Source organism: Arabidopsis thaliana, assembly GCF_000001735.4.
Source record: "Arabidopsis thaliana chromosome 1 sequence".
Lineage (NCBI taxonomy): Eukaryota > Viridiplantae > Streptophyta > Magnoliopsida > Brassicales > Brassicaceae > Arabidopsis > Arabidopsis thaliana.
Genome location: NC_003070.9, coordinates 24,772,062 through 24,788,839, shown reverse-complemented (window position 1 = coordinate 24,788,839; position 16,778 = coordinate 24,772,062). Strand labels below are relative to the sequence as shown.

General features: G+C 35.2%; 5 protein-coding genes across 9 annotated transcripts; 1 reads left to right on the top strand and 4 right to left on the bottom strand.

Annotated features, from left to right (window-relative positions):
- Nucleotides 1-469: 469 nt before the first annotated feature.
- Nucleotides 470-2,812, bottom strand: AT1G66450 (Cysteine/Histidine-rich C1 domain family protein; the record flags this gene model as incomplete). 2 transcript variants are annotated; one of them, NM_001334239.1, is made up of 1 exon in its annotated part: nt 470-2,812. In NM_001334239.1, one exon carries the CDS (start codon nt 2,713-2,715, stop codon nt 538-540), a length of 2,178 nt encoding a protein of 725 aa, NP_001320388.1. The 2 variants fall into 2 exon arrangements, with proteins under 2 accessions (NP_001320388.1, NP_176818.1); NM_105316.1 differs by having other exon boundaries at nt 538-2,640.
- A 1,630-nt stretch (nt 2,813-4,442) lies between these two features.
- On the bottom strand, nt 4,443-6,798 carry AT1G66440 (Cysteine/Histidine-rich C1 domain family protein). The gene has a single exon (NM_105315.2). It carries the CDS (start codon nt 6,667-6,669, stop codon nt 4,489-4,491), a length of 2,181 nt encoding a protein of 726 aa, NP_176817.1. The 5' UTR covers nt 6,670-6,798; the 3' UTR covers nt 4,443-4,488.
- Nucleotides 6,799-8,097: 1,299 nt separating this feature from the next.
- AT1G66430 (pfkB-like carbohydrate kinase family protein) lies at nt 8,098-10,583 on the bottom strand. The gene is made up of 7 exons (NM_105314.5): nt 10,290-10,583; nt 9,868-10,070; nt 9,580-9,792; nt 9,310-9,507; nt 9,071-9,208; nt 8,788-8,904; nt 8,098-8,581 (listed from the first exon to the last, which is right to left on the bottom strand). Exons 1-7 carry the CDS (start codon nt 10,438-10,440, stop codon nt 8,447-8,449), a joined length of 1,155 nt encoding a protein of 384 aa, NP_564875.2. The 5' UTR covers nt 10,441-10,583; the 3' UTR covers nt 8,098-8,446.
- Nucleotides 10,584-10,807: 224 nt separating this feature from the next.
- On the bottom strand, nt 10,808-11,656 carry AT1G66420 (DNA-binding storekeeper protein-related transcriptional regulator; the record flags this gene model as incomplete). Its single annotated transcript, NM_105313.1, has 1 exon — nt 10,808-11,656. One exon carries the CDS (start codon nt 11,654-11,656, stop codon nt 10,808-10,810), a length of 849 nt encoding a protein of 282 aa, NP_176815.1.
- A 1,199-nt stretch (nt 11,657-12,855) lies between these two features.
- Nucleotides 12,856-14,727, top strand: CAM4 (calmodulin 4). Of its 4 annotated transcripts, NM_001198401.1 has the most exons (3): nt 12,856-13,130; nt 13,299-13,328; nt 14,036-14,580. In NM_001198401.1, exons 1-3 carry the CDS (start codon nt 13,055-13,057, stop codon nt 14,407-14,409), a joined length of 480 nt encoding a protein of 159 aa, NP_001185330.1. In that variant the 5' UTR covers nt 12,856-13,054; the 3' UTR covers nt 14,410-14,580. The 4 variants fall into 4 exon arrangements, with proteins under 4 accessions (NP_001185330.1, NP_176814.1, NP_001320584.1 ...); NM_105312.4 differs by lacking the exon at nt 13,299-13,328 and having other exon boundaries at nt 12,896-13,130; nt 14,036-14,727; NM_001334237.1 differs by having other exon boundaries at nt 12,896-13,130; nt 13,225-14,727.
- Nucleotides 14,728-16,778: the final 2,051 nt, after the last annotated feature.

Sequence of the window (16,778 nt, the reverse complement as noted above, 5' to 3'; positions counted from 1 at the left end):
CGGTTTTGTAGAATACATGTGAGATGTGACACAGCTTCAATATGAAATCAAGACTTATAAGGTTGACTTGGAGTCAACTCTCTCAATTGACTTTTAACGAAATTCATCTCTCTTATTAGTTATTCTAAAGAAAGTTGAGTATAGCCAGACAAACCGGTAGCAGAGCTGATTCAGAAAAGGTAAATCTTGTTATTTATTAATTTTACTAGATCCTAACCTGCACAGTTGTGCGGGTAGTACTGTATGTCTTTTAATCTTAAAATATGAAATCCCGCTAGTAGTCACTACTAGTAGAAATCCCCCAAAACAGACCACATAAGGATTGTTGAACTATCATCACTTGAAACTGCTCTTCCTTATAACTAAGAAAAATGTATCAATCAGAACAAATCAAATTCTCTTTCGCAACAACATTAGCTACTCAAGAAGAGCCACGGATTGAACGCAAAATACTTTTGGAGTTAAATTTCCTCCGAAATATATCATAACTTTATTGGACATAAAAGTGTTTAACTTATCAATACAAAAAGCAAACCATTAAGCTATTTTGGTCAAACCTGTCCAAATGCCACGAAGTAAACAAAACCTGGAACAAAATTTAAATCCAGAACACTGGAAGACTACTTTGAATGGACAACGCTTGTTACAGGTCTTGCAAATAGGTCGAGACATACGATTGTTGGGCAAAACATCTATGTCTGTAGCACCGGAGTGGAACAACGATAAACCTGGCGTCATGTATAAGTCCAACCCAAGCAGACATTCCATGTGTAGGGTGACACAACAATACTCATCACACCTATAAAACCGGTATTTGGGATTTATTTTTCCCTCGCAAACTTCACACCAATGCGTCAACATACTTGTCTCATTCCCATAAGAAAGAGTGAGCATATGCTTATCATGCTTATACCTCACCTTATAAGGTATAGCAGCACACTTGAAACACAAAGAAAAGACGCACTCATTGCAGTTGAATGTTTCACTTGTAGAAGTATCTCTTGGCTTTTTGCAAACGTCACAATGTTTCCGCTCTCCTGGTCTGGATGTTAGAAATAAAGGATGCATATGACTCTCATGAACTAATGGTTCAGAAATTTTGCTACACTGCACGTGTAGAATGAAACGACATCCTTCTCTATCGCACTCATAGAAGAAACCAGTTGTGCACAACCAGGGACAAGCAGAACATGAATTCTCAATGTTGATTCTATCGGTAGTGGGAGTCATTAGAGTGAGCATATGTGGATGTATCGGGTGATGTATTTTGCGAGAAAAATTTGCACATTCTTCGTGGAGAATAAAATTGCATTTCATACAAGAGTAGAATTTACCGGAGTATATTGGCGTGATGCATGCTTGACACAACTTATTCTCGTTGTTATCTCTACCAGTGTTTTCATCAAGACTCAAATAATGTTGTTGATGGCTGAAATGTTGTATAATTCCATTCCCTTTACTCACATATGGCTCAACTCCTTCTCCATCAATTTCTTCTGGCTTTCCCTTAAGTTCATTACCATCCCAGACATTGCTCTGTGTGGCACAAGTTGAATGAGCTGCATACGAACAATCGTCATTGATGCAAGAATAACCCCCGTAATCATTGTAGATTTTTCGGCGACAAACACCACAAGACCAATCTCCTTGGTCGAAAGAACGGATAAAAGAGATACGGTGGAGATGACGAGATATCCTTATGACGCTTGGTAAGTTGATACAACTTTGATGAACTATAAATTGACACGGGGAACATATATAAAAAGTAGACCTTGAATGAGGCAAGGCACACACACTGCAAGGTAAGGGAGCTTGTCTTGGAAACAGAGAAAGTATATGTTCATGCCACTCCGGATGGTCTATCGATAAGAGTGGTTTTTTCTCCACGCAAGCTATATTCATACCACAATCGCAAGCCGAGCAAAAATAAAATATCCATAAGAGTTCTTCATCACAACAATAGCATTTTCTTTTTTGGAAGTTGGACACCCACCACAAAACAAGTTGAAGAGAGTGTCTTGGATGAAGAGGATGTTTGACCTCAAGTGGTGCCTTGTCACATACGTCATGTTCCTCTCCAATGCAATTCCGGCAAAAGAAATGAGTAATCTCTGCTCCTTTTCTTAACCTTAATACCTTCCGGTTTCCGGGGTTACACTTCCCCTTTTCTCTCCTCCTCCACTCGAATTTTCCCGCCACACGAAATTTTCCTTGCACAAGTTCTACTTCAAACTGAGGGCATAAGGAAATTAGCCGCTCCGACTCACGTTCCGCGTCAGCCTCAGGATCCGAATCAGAATCCATTAGTTCGACGAAAGAGAATGTTTTAGCAATGAGTAGTTGGAGCTCCGAATAAGGATCCAGTGAGTATAAACTTGATAATGTTTTACTGGTCAGTGACATGACCTCAGGTTCCGGTTCCTGCTTCGGATCAGTAGAGCTGATGAGAGAGATCATTTCAGTCACGAGTAATATGATCTGCCTCTCAGGCTTCGAACCTGATAGAGATCTCCCGAAAGAGATCAGTTGGTATATGAAGAATATGATCCCCGACTCCGGCTCCGGCTCCGGCTGCGAATCAAGATCCATAGAGTTGATCAAAGAGATTAGTTGACTAAAAAGTGATATAAGTGATCTCATCCTCGAATCTGGATTCGAACTTGTATCCTTAGATTTAACAATTTGAGAAATAAGTTTTATGACCTCCGAATCCATAGAACTCGAGAGAGATTGTTTTGACTCTTTTACTTTTTTTTTTGTAATGAGAGATTATTGTGTTTTGTGTAACCTCTATATTAGAGAAGCTTTTCAAGATTCAGAAAAGAGTTTTAACTTTTAAGCTTTTAAAATTATTAATATCTTACGAAACAACTATTAGATACAGTCTACCGACCCACACACTGGACAAGGAACACATGCACATGGCAAAGAAAAAAAAAGACTAAAACTAACTAAGAGCCAGAAACCAAAGCGAAGAACATGTAAATATGAAATTATATATTTTCTTTCTAAAATCATTTATGTTCTATGAAATTATATATTTATATACATGCTTTTTATTTCTTTATAAAGTCACAATCATTATTTAGCCAACTTTTAAAAATTTACTATTTTAAAGTCTATAGCAAAAGTCTCATCCAATCACCCATGTCGTGTTTGATATTACATCATGGTTAGTGCTCTCCCCGTGGTGTCTTATATTACATCATGCAGCTTGTCCATCTTGGTTACTTACGCAAAAATTTAAAAACAATCAACAATTTTAAACGGACAATGAAAACAAATTCAAAACGTAGTGTTGGGCTGCAGTAAATTTTTTAGGTAAAGGTATTGGGTTGAATGTCCATTGTGAAAAAAAAAATCTTTAAAGTAGATAAATTTAATATGGTGTCAGTTCCGTTTATAGGAGACGTAGACTTTCATATTTCAATTTTTATATATTCAAAAAAAAAAAAAATTCATTTTAGTGATTTAATTTTTGCAATGAAAAATTAATTAATTAAACATATCCTTTTTAACCGTTTTTATTTCGTAGTTTGTTTAATATTAGTTAAACTATAATAAACAAATGGTATCTAATATTCTAATTATAAAATATATGTAAACAATTTAAAACATTTTTTTTTTTGAAACAGAAAGAATAACTATTACAATTATTGTATTCTTTTCTAACCGTTTGTAATTTTTGTATTGTTAGTTAAACTATGTTTAAACATATAATAAATAATATTTTTAGTTCCAAAGATTATATATAATTTTGAACATTTTTTATTTTAGGCCGCCCAAACGCAAAGTCAATGATCGGTTTTAGTTTTAGATATAAGAGATCCAAAGTGTATAATACTACAATTTGCCTTACATTTATATTTGTGTTTATAAACTAATAAATTCAGCTCAGGTTCATCAAAATATCTTTGCTTTTTCATCAAATATGTTTAAAACTTTATATATAAAAAAATCTTTTATGGTTCAAATTAAGTTTTAGCACTTAAACTCGTTACCCGTCGTCGACCTGTGACCTAAATCATATGATTCATATCCGCTTTGAAAAAAATACCTATAGTTTTTGGGTTCGGTAAAAGGTATTATAATTTTTTTTTTCCTGGTAATTAAGGATTAGGTATCATATATCAAATATATTTTGAACTTCCCGTTCTGTACCCTCACTATTATCCGATCCATAGTAGTTTTAACTTATCTAGATAATGTGTTATTCAGTATATTGTTACATATAATCCTATATAAAATTTGATTATTCATGTATTTAATGTTTTAAAAGTATAAATATTGACTAAAATGTAAATATTTGAATGTAGTTGTGGGTATAAAGTTGGGATTAATTAACAGTACATATATTACCTGTAAAGATCGGATTGGATAACAAATAAATATTTCGCAAGATATGAGATAATTTCGCAAGAAAATGACACAAATAAATATTTTGCTTTGCATCATCGGTGATTCTTGAACATACAAATTCAATAAGAGCTAACGATAAAGCTCCAGACTAAAAACCTTCGACCTCATACAACCGGTGGAACAAAAGTTTAATGTAGAACGTCGGAACACTATTTTGTGTGGACAACGATCTTTACATTCCCTACAAATAGGTCTAGTCATACGATGGTTGTTGCGAAGAACACGTACCTTTCTACCTTTGAATAACCAAGATGAACCGGGCTTCATATATAAGTCCTTCCCAATCAAACATTCAATGTGTAGGGTGACACAACCATACTCATCACAATTATAAAACTGCCCTTTCGGATTTATTTTTCTCTCGCAAGCTTCACACCAATACGCCATGGTACTTGTCTCGATCTCCTTCCCATAAGAAAGAATGAGCACATGATTATCATGCTTATACCTCACCTTCTGAGGTATAGCAGCACACTTGAAACACAAAGCAAAGACACATTGAACGCAATTAAATGTTTCATGTGTGACATAACGGCTTGACTCTTTGCAAACACTACATGTTCTCCAATCTCCTGGTTTAGATGTTAGGAATAAAGGATGCCTATGACTTCCATGAACTAATGGTTCAGAAATTGTCCCGCACCGCACATGTAGATTAAAACGACATCCTTCTCTGTGGCACTCATAGAAGAAACCGGTGGTGAACAACCATGGGCAAGCTGAACATAAATCATGAGTGTTGGCTTTATCGGTCGCGGAAGTCACTAAAGTGAGCAGATGTGGATGTATCGGGTGTTGTATTTTGCGAGAAAAATTTGCACATTCTTCGTGGAGAATGAAATTGCATTCCATACAAGAGTAGAATTTACCAAAATAGATTGGCGTGATGCATGCTTGACACAGCTTACTCTCGTCGTAGTCTCTGCCCGTGTTATCATCAAGTCTCAGATAATGTTGTTGATGGCTGAAATGTTGTATGATTCCAAGACTTATCCTCACAAATGGATTAACTCCTATTTCATCAATAGCTTCTGGTTTTCCCTCAAGATCTTCACCATCCCAAACATTACTCTGTGTGGCACATTTGGAATGAGCCACATACGTACAACCGCTGTTTCCGCAAGAATAACCCCCACAATCATTGTCGATTTTTTTGCGACATACACCACAAGACCAATCTCCTTGTTCAAATGAAGGGGTAAAGGAAATACGGTGGAGATGGCGAGATATCCTTATAACACGTGGTAAGGTGATACAACTTTGATGAACCACAAAGTCACATGGGGAACATATATAGAAAGGACAGTTGAAATGGTCCAAGGCACATACGTTGCAAGTTAAGGATATGAGTATTGGAAACAGAGAAAGTGTATGTTCATGCCACTTCGGATGGTGTATTGATAAGAGCGGTAGTTTCTCCACACAAGCTATGTTCATACCACAATCGCAAACCCAACAGTAATAAAATATCCATAGGAGTATTTCATCACAACAATAGCATTTCTTTTTTCGACATCCCCACGAGTTTTCCAAGATAAGCTGAAGAGAATGTTTTGGATGAAGAGGGTGTTTGACCTCAAGTGGAGCCTTCTCATATTCTTCATGATTATCACCTTCGCAACTTGGGCAGAGAAAATGAGAAATTTCGCCTGTTGTTAACCTTAGTACCCTCCAGTACTCGGGGTTACAGTACTCGGGGTCATATTTTCTACCATCACGCTTGACAAATCCCGTCACAAGATTTTTCCCGTTTGATAATTCTAGTTTAAATTGAGGGGCCAAGCATATTGGCTGCTTCGTCTCCCGTTCCGGCTCCGGCTCTGAATCAGACTCCATAGAACTAACGAGAGAGACTATTTGAGTAAAGAGTGACTTGAGCTCCAAATCTGAATCCATAAAGTCGAGATGAGAGAATATTTGAGTAATGAGTGACATGAGGTCTGGATCCGGCTCCGGTTCCGAATCTATAGAGTTGACGAGAGAGATCATATGATTCACAAGTGATATGAGCTCCAACTCCGGCTTGGAGTCTGATATAGAGCTGCTTAGCGAGATCATTTGAGAAATGAGCGATATGACCCCGGGCTCTGGCTGCACATTCAAGTTAAGAGAGCTAACTATAGAAATTATTCGAGTAATGAATAATAAGAACTTTGACTCTGCCTCAGCCTCCTCCTCCTCCTCAACGTGAGATCTAGTGAGAGCTAAGATTTGAGAAATGATCGATATGAGCTCCGACTCCGAATCCATTTTTTTTTTACTAGAGATTTTGAATAATGATGAATGGTATGAGAGATTTTGAATATCGAGTATCAAAAACTTGGTACTCTTCTATACACCAATAATAAAATAATGTATGTGCCAATAATTTAAACAAAGACAAGCATACACCGGCTGTCCGAAAACAAAGTATGTAATAATTATATTTAGATATTCGATGTCTCAACGGAACTCTAGGCAAAATATAGATCATACACTCATATACAGTACTAAAAGTCTAAAATATTACAATTAGCATTCGAGTTTCTTCACATTAAAAAGTAGCCTCATGATTTAGTTGATGGGGCAAAGGTCGGCCTATGGGACTTTCACATTTTCTTCTAACGCAAAACTATCGAATGATCTATTTTATTTAGGCCAAACCATGTTCGATGGACTAGTGAACATTAAACCTATAGTTTTCTTCACATATGTATGTTTTTGTTCCCATAAATATTTCTACCTTCTTTTTTTTGTTGGTTAAATCGCGGGTTTAGGCCAGAATCTTCCTCTGTATACCCGGGGATATCACAAGAAAATCAACTCTCTTCTACTACCACTAAGCCACTACCCCTTTCATTATAATTTTACCTTTGGTTTCTGTATTACACCCCATAACTTGCGGATCGTCACTTATTATATGTATAGTTGAAAATAACTAAAGCAATACAATATTACAAAGGACATGTCGACTTCGTCCAAACGCAAAGACAATGATCGATTAGCACTAACAAATCATATTTACATATATAATATGATTTTACAAATGAATAATTTGAGCTTAGAATTATGTTTATGAGGGGTCGACCTATGCAACTTGCATATTTTCTTCACAAACAAAACGAATCCATTGAAAAATCAGCTTTGACTTTTGATGCCGTGGTGTAACAACAAAAATAAAATAAGCTTTTAGTAACAACTTTGCTGAGATTCGCAAAATAGTCATGTTTACCGAAAAGATTAGGTCTGCGCATTCGGATGCCCGTTCGAGTTCAAAAATGAAATATCAAAGTGGGCCGAGTCCAGTAAGTACTTTCCTAAGACAAGTTTAAAAATTACTACTAATTGTTGCATATCAAAGTTTAACTTTTATGTCGATCTCTGGTGTTAATCAAATAAGAAGCAAACTTAGAAGAGAAGCTAATTGTGTTTTCTTCATTATTGCCTTTCCTCTTCTTCGATTCCCTTTGGCCAGTTTTGAGTTGTACTTATAGAAAATGCTCCTATTCGTTGTACTTTAGAAAAATGAAGTTACCGGAGACTAGAAAATCAAGCATACATTTCAAATTCGTCAATAACAACGTGGTTTTGTGCATTAGGATGGGATACTTCTATAATTAATATGACATGAAGAGTTACTTAAGTTTGAATACTCTGACCATAGATTTCTCTGTTTGACATTACCAAATCATTGAAAGTTTAGTTTAACCAAACATATTAAATGGCATTGGACTAAATCAGTACCATTCATAATCCAGGAGATATTGTTCATTTGTTTGCATCTTCTATTTGTTTCTCCTAACAATACACTTAGGCTATAGTTCTTCATTTTTTCAAGATCTCTCTAATTCAAACTGAGAGTTACAAAGATCAAAAGATGGATTCTAGTTCTTGGCTCAACAATATATTCAAAGGCTTAAAGCTCTACAGCTACTAGAATACAAACATTGGTAAGTACATTATACAACAATTTTACAACAACAAAATGCAGACTTGCGAAATCTGCTGGCGTACAAACTGTTTCTCATATTGGTGATGTTATTGAATGTTAAACGACGGCTTTGAGTAGAGCCTCATGTACAGCTTCTTTGGTTGGAAGGGCCGGGATTGCGCCTCTCACTTTAACGGTTAATGCCCCGCATGCATTCGCAAACATAAGAGCCTCTCTCAGTCGCTCTTCGTCCTGAGTCAAACAACTCAGTTTTTTCAGCTATATGCTTTTGTTGTCATGAACATATGATAAGAACAAAGCTAAGAAACTGCTATACTACGATCTGCCGAGAAAGCCTTATAAACCTAGCCCTCACTAACTGCTTTCTCACCAAACTCACCATAGCTATAAACTGCTACATGCCTACATCGAGTTTAAAATGACAAATGAAAGGTTACCTGAAGCAAGGAGAGATCATTGGCTAGTTGCGATAGTATCCCCGCAACAAATGCATCACCAGCACCTGTTGTGTCCACTACATCCACCTTCAATCCATGCACTCTCCCACTAAAATCCTGTAAAGTGGAACAAAGTTTTTAAGTATTATGACCTCACATTGCGGTAAAAAAAACCGCCGTTAAACCTTGAGTAAGAAGAGAAAGGATACGTAGTTCTCATCATAATCCGCTTTAAGTTGGACAAGTGTATCAAAACCAAAAGGTAGAGAGGAACTTTTCACACCTTGGTGTAGTACCGACAGCCTTCAGGACCTTCAGTGACAAGGAGAAGTTTCAGCTTAGGATGAAACAACTTGCGTACAACATTATCATCATACGGATCTTCTCCTTTCGTTAGAAAGACAATCTCCTCTTCACTTATCTTGAACATTTTATCAAACAGAGACAACAAGTTTCAGGTCAAGAACAAAAGTGAAAGATAATATACGCAAATGTAACCATACATATATAGAAAAAATAAACCTTTATAATATCAGCAGTCTCCCAAATGCTCAGAATCTCTTCCCTAGCATTGTCTGCAGAAGGCCACAACGGAAGCCTAAGGTTAGGGTCATAAGAGAGTATAACACCAGCCTCCTTAGCCGCCTTAGCTGCAGAAATATGCGCAGACTTGCACGGTTCGGTGATAAGACTTATCGAACCGTAATGAAATATCTTTGCCTGACAAAAGATCGGTTAACATTTTGAAGTGGTTGCTACATGTTTTGCAGTGTATAAAACTTCAAAGCTTACCTTTTTGATCAAATCAAAATCAAGCTCAGACTCCTCTAACAACATATCAGCACTCGGGTTTCGGTAAAACATAAACTCTCTTTCACCTTCATTAGTCAAAGTCACAAAAGCTAAAGCAGTTCTTGCTCCTGGATCAAACCTCATACCATCATTGTTCACATTATTATCTTTCAAAATATTCGCAAGCATATAACCAAACTCATCTTCACCAACCTATACACACCATAGAATCAAAGTTTCAAAATGTTACAATCTAAAAAACAAGAAGACCAAGTTTTTGCCATTCACCTTTCCAATGAAAGCTGAAGAACCACCAAGACGAGCAATACCAACAGCTACATTAGCAGGTGCACCACCTGGAGCTTTTTTAAAAGCCGGTGCATCGGCTAATGAAAGTCCGCTTGTCGTCGGTACAAAATCGATTAGCATTTCTCCAAAACAGACTACATAAGGAGATTCTTGTGTTGAACCATCACTAGACAATGCTCTTCCTTTAAAAACAGAACACAAATTGTATGAATCAGTACAAAGCAAAATTCTCTTTCTCAACAACTATATACAATTTCATGTACAAAGACTATATAATATACAAAAATACAAATTCTATAAGATTAATGCATAAACCAAGCATATTCTGCAATTTCAACATTTTATGAGAATTTATGGTAAAGAAAACCAAAATGTGATGGAGAAATTATTTGAGATTTAACCTTTGAGATTAGATCGTGAATTGGAGAGTCTTGAAGGAGAAGAAGTAGTAGCTTTGATGGAGATAGGACGTTTTGAAGTGAGTGAGTGAGGAGTTGATCGGAAAGTTGGACCGGAGAAGCAGAACGTAGTAGTAGTGGCTTGGAGAGCCATTGCCGGAAAACGCAAACGGGAAACGCAGATATTGGGAACCGCGTCTTGGAGAAGCTACTTTTTGTTTTTTATTTTATGATTGTGAGAGAGGAAGCTGAGAGAGCGACAGTGAGAAGTAGCGGAGCAACCAAAGGAAATCTGAAAAGTCATTTTCATTTTAAACGGATCAGAGTTTTTAATTATAGCGCTATTAACATAATCACAAGTTTTAAAATTTGATTAGATTGCGTAATTACTAATTAATCCTTTTTTCTCTGTTTTCTACCAAAATGAACTTTTTTTATGCTAAGATATATAAAGAAATAATCCAACATAAAAGAGTCATAAGATAAACCACTAGAAAACATTAAACTTCATATCTAAAATCTCAAGTCATCACATCGATCACCTCATTCAAAAGGTTAGTCTTTTGTTTCACGCATTCGCTATTTTTAACCTTCAACATCTCTTCCATTTTCTTGCATTCACTTTCATCAGCCTCCAACAACTCCAACCTCTCTTCAATTTTCTTCTTAAACTCCATAGGCACAACATTCCATTTACGTTTAACCGAATCCACACCAAGACTCTCAATTGATGGAAGTAGAAACGAATTCTCAAACCAATCAGAGTTTGTCACATCTCCATCTTCTTCTTTAACTTTTTTACCTTTAGGTGAAGAGCACAAGTCCGTCTTCTTAGACGTTTCTTTAGTTCCCCAAATAGACATGGCCAGTTTGAAACATTTCTGTTCATGACCTTCAGAAAAACCGTTCTTCCTTTTCCTCGTATATTTCCTCTTCAATTGGCTAATCTTGCCAATGTATTGTTGCACACTAGCCTCGAAGCTAATGGAGTTCTTGACGAATTCTATAAACCCGTGTCTATCCTCAAACGGACTTTTCCCTGTAACATCTTCAAATTTAATAATTCCTTGTAGCATAACAATCTCATCTTCCTCACTCCACAGTCTTTGAAAATATGGGTTTTTTGTCCATTCTCCAACTTTCTTCTCATCTTCTGCTGAAACCTTCTTGGCTCTCTTCGAAGTCATGTCCGTTGAGGTCCCTTCACTCCGACGCTTCATCTCAGACGGTTGTACCTTGCCGGAGCCGCCACAAAACTCCTCATTCTTCTTGGAAGTTGCACCGGTCACAAGACCTGGAGGAAGATAAATAACATCATCTTCTTCATCTTCAAAACATGTCTCCAACGGCTTGAGATGCTTCTTTGACATATCAGAATCTTCAAACTACGATTTTGGTTGTGGTGTGTAATGAAAGCTTGGGGTTTGTTTAAGGCAACTACACGAATTTATAAATTAAAGAGCTTGTTGTTTCTCGGTAGATATAATGGCCAATAGGGTATAAGTTGCTTGCTTACTTTTCTAACTTCCAAAACCCATACAATGAACGATCTTTTTTCACATGAGCGTAATGATGATTTTTTCTTTTCCCAGTAAATTATTTTGAAATTAAGAAAACGAAAAAAAACGACTAAACCGAAAATAAATTTTGTCTGAATTGTTTTTGGTAAATAGGTTAGATCATCTCCATCGGTTACAATTTTGAGAGTTGCTTTTCACTAATATAATATAAACAATTCATAAAGGAGGAGAGAGAATAACATAATTACAGAAACGTTTCTGTGCAGAGAAATTTTGAAGTAATTAGACAACTGAAAAAAAGAAAAGAATATATTAATTACAAAATTAAGTCATAATAAAATATTAGTAATTTTTTTTTTTGAGAAACTTTGAAGGTTTCTTACCAATGGAGATGACCTTAGATATTCAACAGTTTATGTTTTCAATGTTCACACACATTGATGGAAAACATGCCATTACAAAAGATGTATATAGATAATTTTGAAATCAGTTAACATACCTATAAGTGTTCAAATGATAGTATTAGGTTAGTTAAAATGTTGGCTTAACTAATTTTGTTTTTAGTAAATCATAGATTTGGAGGTAAATTTTGTAGTCCCCGAGATTTAAAATAATAACAGATTTTAATCTTCATCTGAAGAAAATTGAACAGTTGTTTTGTTCCTATCTTTAGAAACTACTAGTTCAATCCTTTTTTTATTATACAGTAAGTAATGTCAACTTTTACTATAAGATTAGGTCTTTACTCTTTAGGATAAAACTGTTTTTAAGTAAACACAATTTTATTTTAAACTCAAAAGTAAATATTTGCTTTTCAGGGATGTCAAATAAAATGATGATCTGAATAATAAAACAATGGTAATTTTGGAAAACTTACAGCTTAAAACTTAAGTACTATTGTATTATTGAGGATTGTCTTATTTATCATTCAAAATTGAAAAATCATTACTTTTTAAATATGTAAATTGTTTTATTAAAACATTTTTAAGCCTTAATGTGTATCCAAGGGCCCTTTGGGCTTCCTCTCAAGTCCCACATCCACTAATCACATGATTAGCTAAAAACCCAACTAGTAAATTATTATTATTATCTTCCGTAAACATTTAATTTCGTTTTAACTTTTTCCTCATTGTCGTATAATTGTTTTTGTCGGTCGCTAAGATATTTTCACAGCTTCGGAGACTTCAGGAAAAAAAAAAATCATTTCTTCTCTGAAACGAAAAACCAAAGAAACGAGAAGAAGAAGCTATGGCGGATCAGCTAACTGATGAACAGATCTCTGAGTTTAAGGAAGCTTTTAGCCTCTTCGACAAAGATGGAGATGGTTAGTCTCAATCTCATCTTCTTCTTTTAAATCTCTCTTGATCGTTGTTAAAACCATAACGGATCTCATTTTTTCCGATTTCGTCTGCGATCAGCTTCAGATTCAGAAAATATTTGAGTCTGATTCTTTGATACGCTTTGGATTTGGTCTAATCTCTGGTTTTGCTAGATTCGATCTCTGATTCAGGTGATTCGTGTGGTGAATTGTTACTTCGTTGTTGATTGAATCGTTTGATTGTCTCTTTTGATGTAGTTTTGTTCCATCTCTAAGCATGGATTTGTGATTTTGATGTTTCTTTGAAGGTGACTTATATTGAAATGTTACTAGCTTTGTGCAGAATATCATGTTCCTGATTCTTGTTCTGAATCGTCTTTTTGTGTCATTCTTCTGTAGTTTAAGTAGGTATATTGCTATAGATTTCAGTTCAAAGATACTGTTTAGTTTTAGCACCTGTCATGCTTTTTCCATAGCCAAAGATATTCAGATTCTAGTGTTTTTATGAGATTCATTTAATGGTCATGTTTTTGGTTGATTAGTGGCTTTTTTTTGCTCAAAAACGTTTAAACAAAAGACCTGGTTTCATTCATGTTTCGTATGTATATCAATCTGACTTTGTTATGGGAATCTACTTGTAAGGTGGTATGTAGCTACAGGTTTAAGTTCTCTGATAATATTTAGTTTCGTATGAGAAGCAAACAGTCATGTATAGTCATGTATGTTTTAGAACAGATCATGAGTTTTCCATAATGAAAGATTCCAGAGTCTAGTGCTTTTTTTTTCTGGCATCCATTGATGGTCATGTGTTTAGCTGTTTGTTGGCTCTTGTAGCTTAAAAAAGTTTTATTGGAGACTTATTTATCACAAGACCTGGTTTTTATTCATGTTATCTTTTACTGATTGAACAGGTTGCATCACCACAAAGGAGCTGGGAACAGTGATGCGGTCACTAGGGCAGAACCCAACAGAAGCTGAGCTACAAGACATGATCAACGAGGTTGACGCTGATGGAAACGGAACCATTGACTTCCCTGAGTTCTTAAACCTAATGGCTAAAAAGATGAAGGACACAGACTCGGAGGAAGAGCTGAAAGAAGCTTTCAGGGTGTTCGACAAAGACCAGAACGGTTTCATATCCGCTGCAGAGCTTCGCCATGTGATGACGAATCTAGGTGAGAAACTGACTGATGAAGAGGTCGAGGAGATGATTCGTGAAGCAGATGTTGATGGAGATGGTCAGATAAACTACGAGGAGTTTGTCAAGATTATGATGGCTAAGTGATGATGATAAGAAAAAAATGAAGAATAAAAGTGGTGATGTGATGACCTTTTAGGCTTTTACTATCTACAAAAGAATGATTCGACCTTTAATGTCTTGGGTTTGATTTGAGCCTAGTAGTTTCTTAAGGTTTTAACAGACTGAATTTGTGACTTATCTTTTTTTATTTTGTTGGTTTCTTTCTCGTTGGCATAATGGCATGTTTAGATTTCGGTAACTAGAGTGGTCGCAAAGCTTTTACTATGCAAAAAGTTTACTTAACAAGCCTAAGAAGACTCGATAGTTTGTTGCAAAACTCATACATCGAGATAGAGTGAATACAGAAAGAGAAGCAAAATCAAGTGTAAAACAACCATGGGGTGTTATAAGCCCATTTATAGGCTAAACTCCCATATAAAGAGTCGGACACAAATAACCGACCTAAATTCGAAGGAACCGAATTGAACCAGAACCGACATGAATACTCGAATGGGTCCTAAACTGTTACATTCGAAGATCCAATATCAAATCCCAGCCATCCGAATCAAGAACCGAATGGGTATCCCAAAAAAACTGAAATACAAGTATATACCCAAAAATATAGTTATATTTACACTTGTAGTCATTCAAATACCCAAAATTACAATGATAAACTTGAATATACTCCCTTGTCAATACGAGAGGTCAAAGAAGATGATGTTACCAAAAAAAAAGGGATGATAACTTATCGTATTGACGTTTCCTTTCCTTATAATAAAGCAAAGTTGACAAATACAAATCATAATACAAAAATAATTTATATTAGAATCTCATAATGAGATAAGTAGACAATGTTATATTTACAGACTTCACACAAAAGTTTTATATGAATTTTAACACTGCGTCATCAAAACCTTACTTGCAAGTCCAGAATTGGACCAGACGACCAGTCAATCTTTTTCATTTAGAATAAATGACTATGAGCACGATATATGAGCACGATACCACGATTCCACGAACATTTCTTAGACATAGTAAATGACTATAACTGCTTTCTTTCTTTCTTTAAATAACCAAACAAAATAAAAAATTAACGAATAACATGTTGTTTATTGAGAGAAGGGTGATTTAGGTGAATTACTGTCTTAATATTTGGTTGTACTAGAGTTTAATTAACATTATAATGAGAAGTGAATAAACATTTAATAAGATCATAACTCTATGATTTCCCTTACATCTATATCATCATCATCATCATCATCATCATCATCATCATCATCATCATGATGTATATATTTCTTAATATTTAGCCGTAATAGAGTTTAACATTCTAATGGAAAACAAAAAAAAAAACTTAACAAAAACGAAATCTACTTAATCACACCTTTTATTTAGGGAAACAAATAGAATTAAGATTCCACACCCACGACTAAGGGCTTGATTGGTTCTCCCTCTTTCACCCGCAAATGCTACGTTTGCGGGTGGTAGCGGTTGTTAGCGATTGGCACCAATCATAGAAACCGCTAAATACCGCTTTGGAACGCTCGAAATCGCCGGATTTCAAAAGCTCCTTTCCGCAAGCGTTTGCGGTTGCGGGCGGTAGCGGTTAGGTTAGAAAAAAATAATTCTTTTTCTAATTAATTAAAATAATTTATTTTTTAATTAATTAAAATAATTTTGGCTTCCACCCTAATCACTATTATAATATATTGTAACCTTATTCTCTCAATTATGACATTCACCCAAACTGATGAAAATCAAAATCAATAATCAAACTTAAGTATCATCTATCTTCTTATCCATTCGTTAGCTAGTATAATTTTTTAAGTATTTCATTGTATCGTTGTTTTTTTATTTTGTATTCTTTTGAGTTTTTTGATTGAATGCATGTTTCGATTTGTATCACACTACTTGATACAATTTTTGGTGATGTACCAAATACATAAAGGATTAAGTTTTTTTCTTACAAAATTTATTTATTTTTGAATTTAGAGTTTTATTTATGGTTTTAATTATTAAGCATGTTCAACTTTTCTAATATTATCAATTTATCATAATAATATATTGTATTTTTATTTCTTTTTATAGTAATATATTATATTTATTTTGGTTATTTTTATTTAATTACTATTGTACCCGCTGGTTTACCGGTCATAAAACTCTCGCAAACGCACCCATTATCAAACGCTCAACCAGTCGTTGAAAACGCTTGATATCGTTTGAAACCGCAACCGTCCGTTTCCGCAAACTCCCGCAACCGCAACCGCAGCCGCCGCGTTTAAACCAGTCAGGCCCTAAAAACTTACAAATGTACAGCAAAACACAAAGTGGTAAAACCTCAACCAAATTAGACCATAGCTCTTACATACCTAATTAATTATCTTATTGAAGAGAATAAATGCGTTAATAATTTG

Excerpts from the sequence above, each read along its gene's own strand:
- AT1G66430 (NM_105314.5), bottom strand. The coding sequence starts at position 10,440 with ATGGCTCTCCAAGCCACTACTACTACGTTCTGCTTCTCCGGTCCAACT. Across the intron at positions 9,793-9,867 it reads CTTCAGCTTTCATTGGAAAG|GTTGGTGAAGATGAGTTTGG; the intron begins GTGAATGGCAAA and ends TGGTGTGTATAG. Across the intron at positions 8,582-8,787 it reads ATGATCTCTCCTTGCTTCAG|GACGAAGAGCGACTGAGAGA; the intron begins GTAACCTTTCAT and ends TGTTTGACTCAG.
- CAM4 (NM_001198401.1), top strand. The coding sequence starts at position 13,055 with ATGGCGGATCAGCTAACTGATGAACAGATCTCTGAGTTTAAGGAAGCT. Across the intron at positions 13,131-13,298 it reads CTTCGACAAAGATGGAGATG|ATTCGATCTCTGATTCAGGT; the intron begins GTTAGTCTCAAT and ends TGGTTTTGCTAG. Across the intron at positions 13,329-14,035 it reads TGATTCAGGTGATTCGTGTG|GTTGCATCACCACAAAGGAG; the intron begins GTGAATTGTTAC and ends CTGATTGAACAG.
- AT1G66440 (NM_105315.2), bottom strand. The coding sequence starts at position 6,669 with ATGGATTCGGAGTCGGAGCTCATATCGATCATTTCTCAAATCTTAGCT.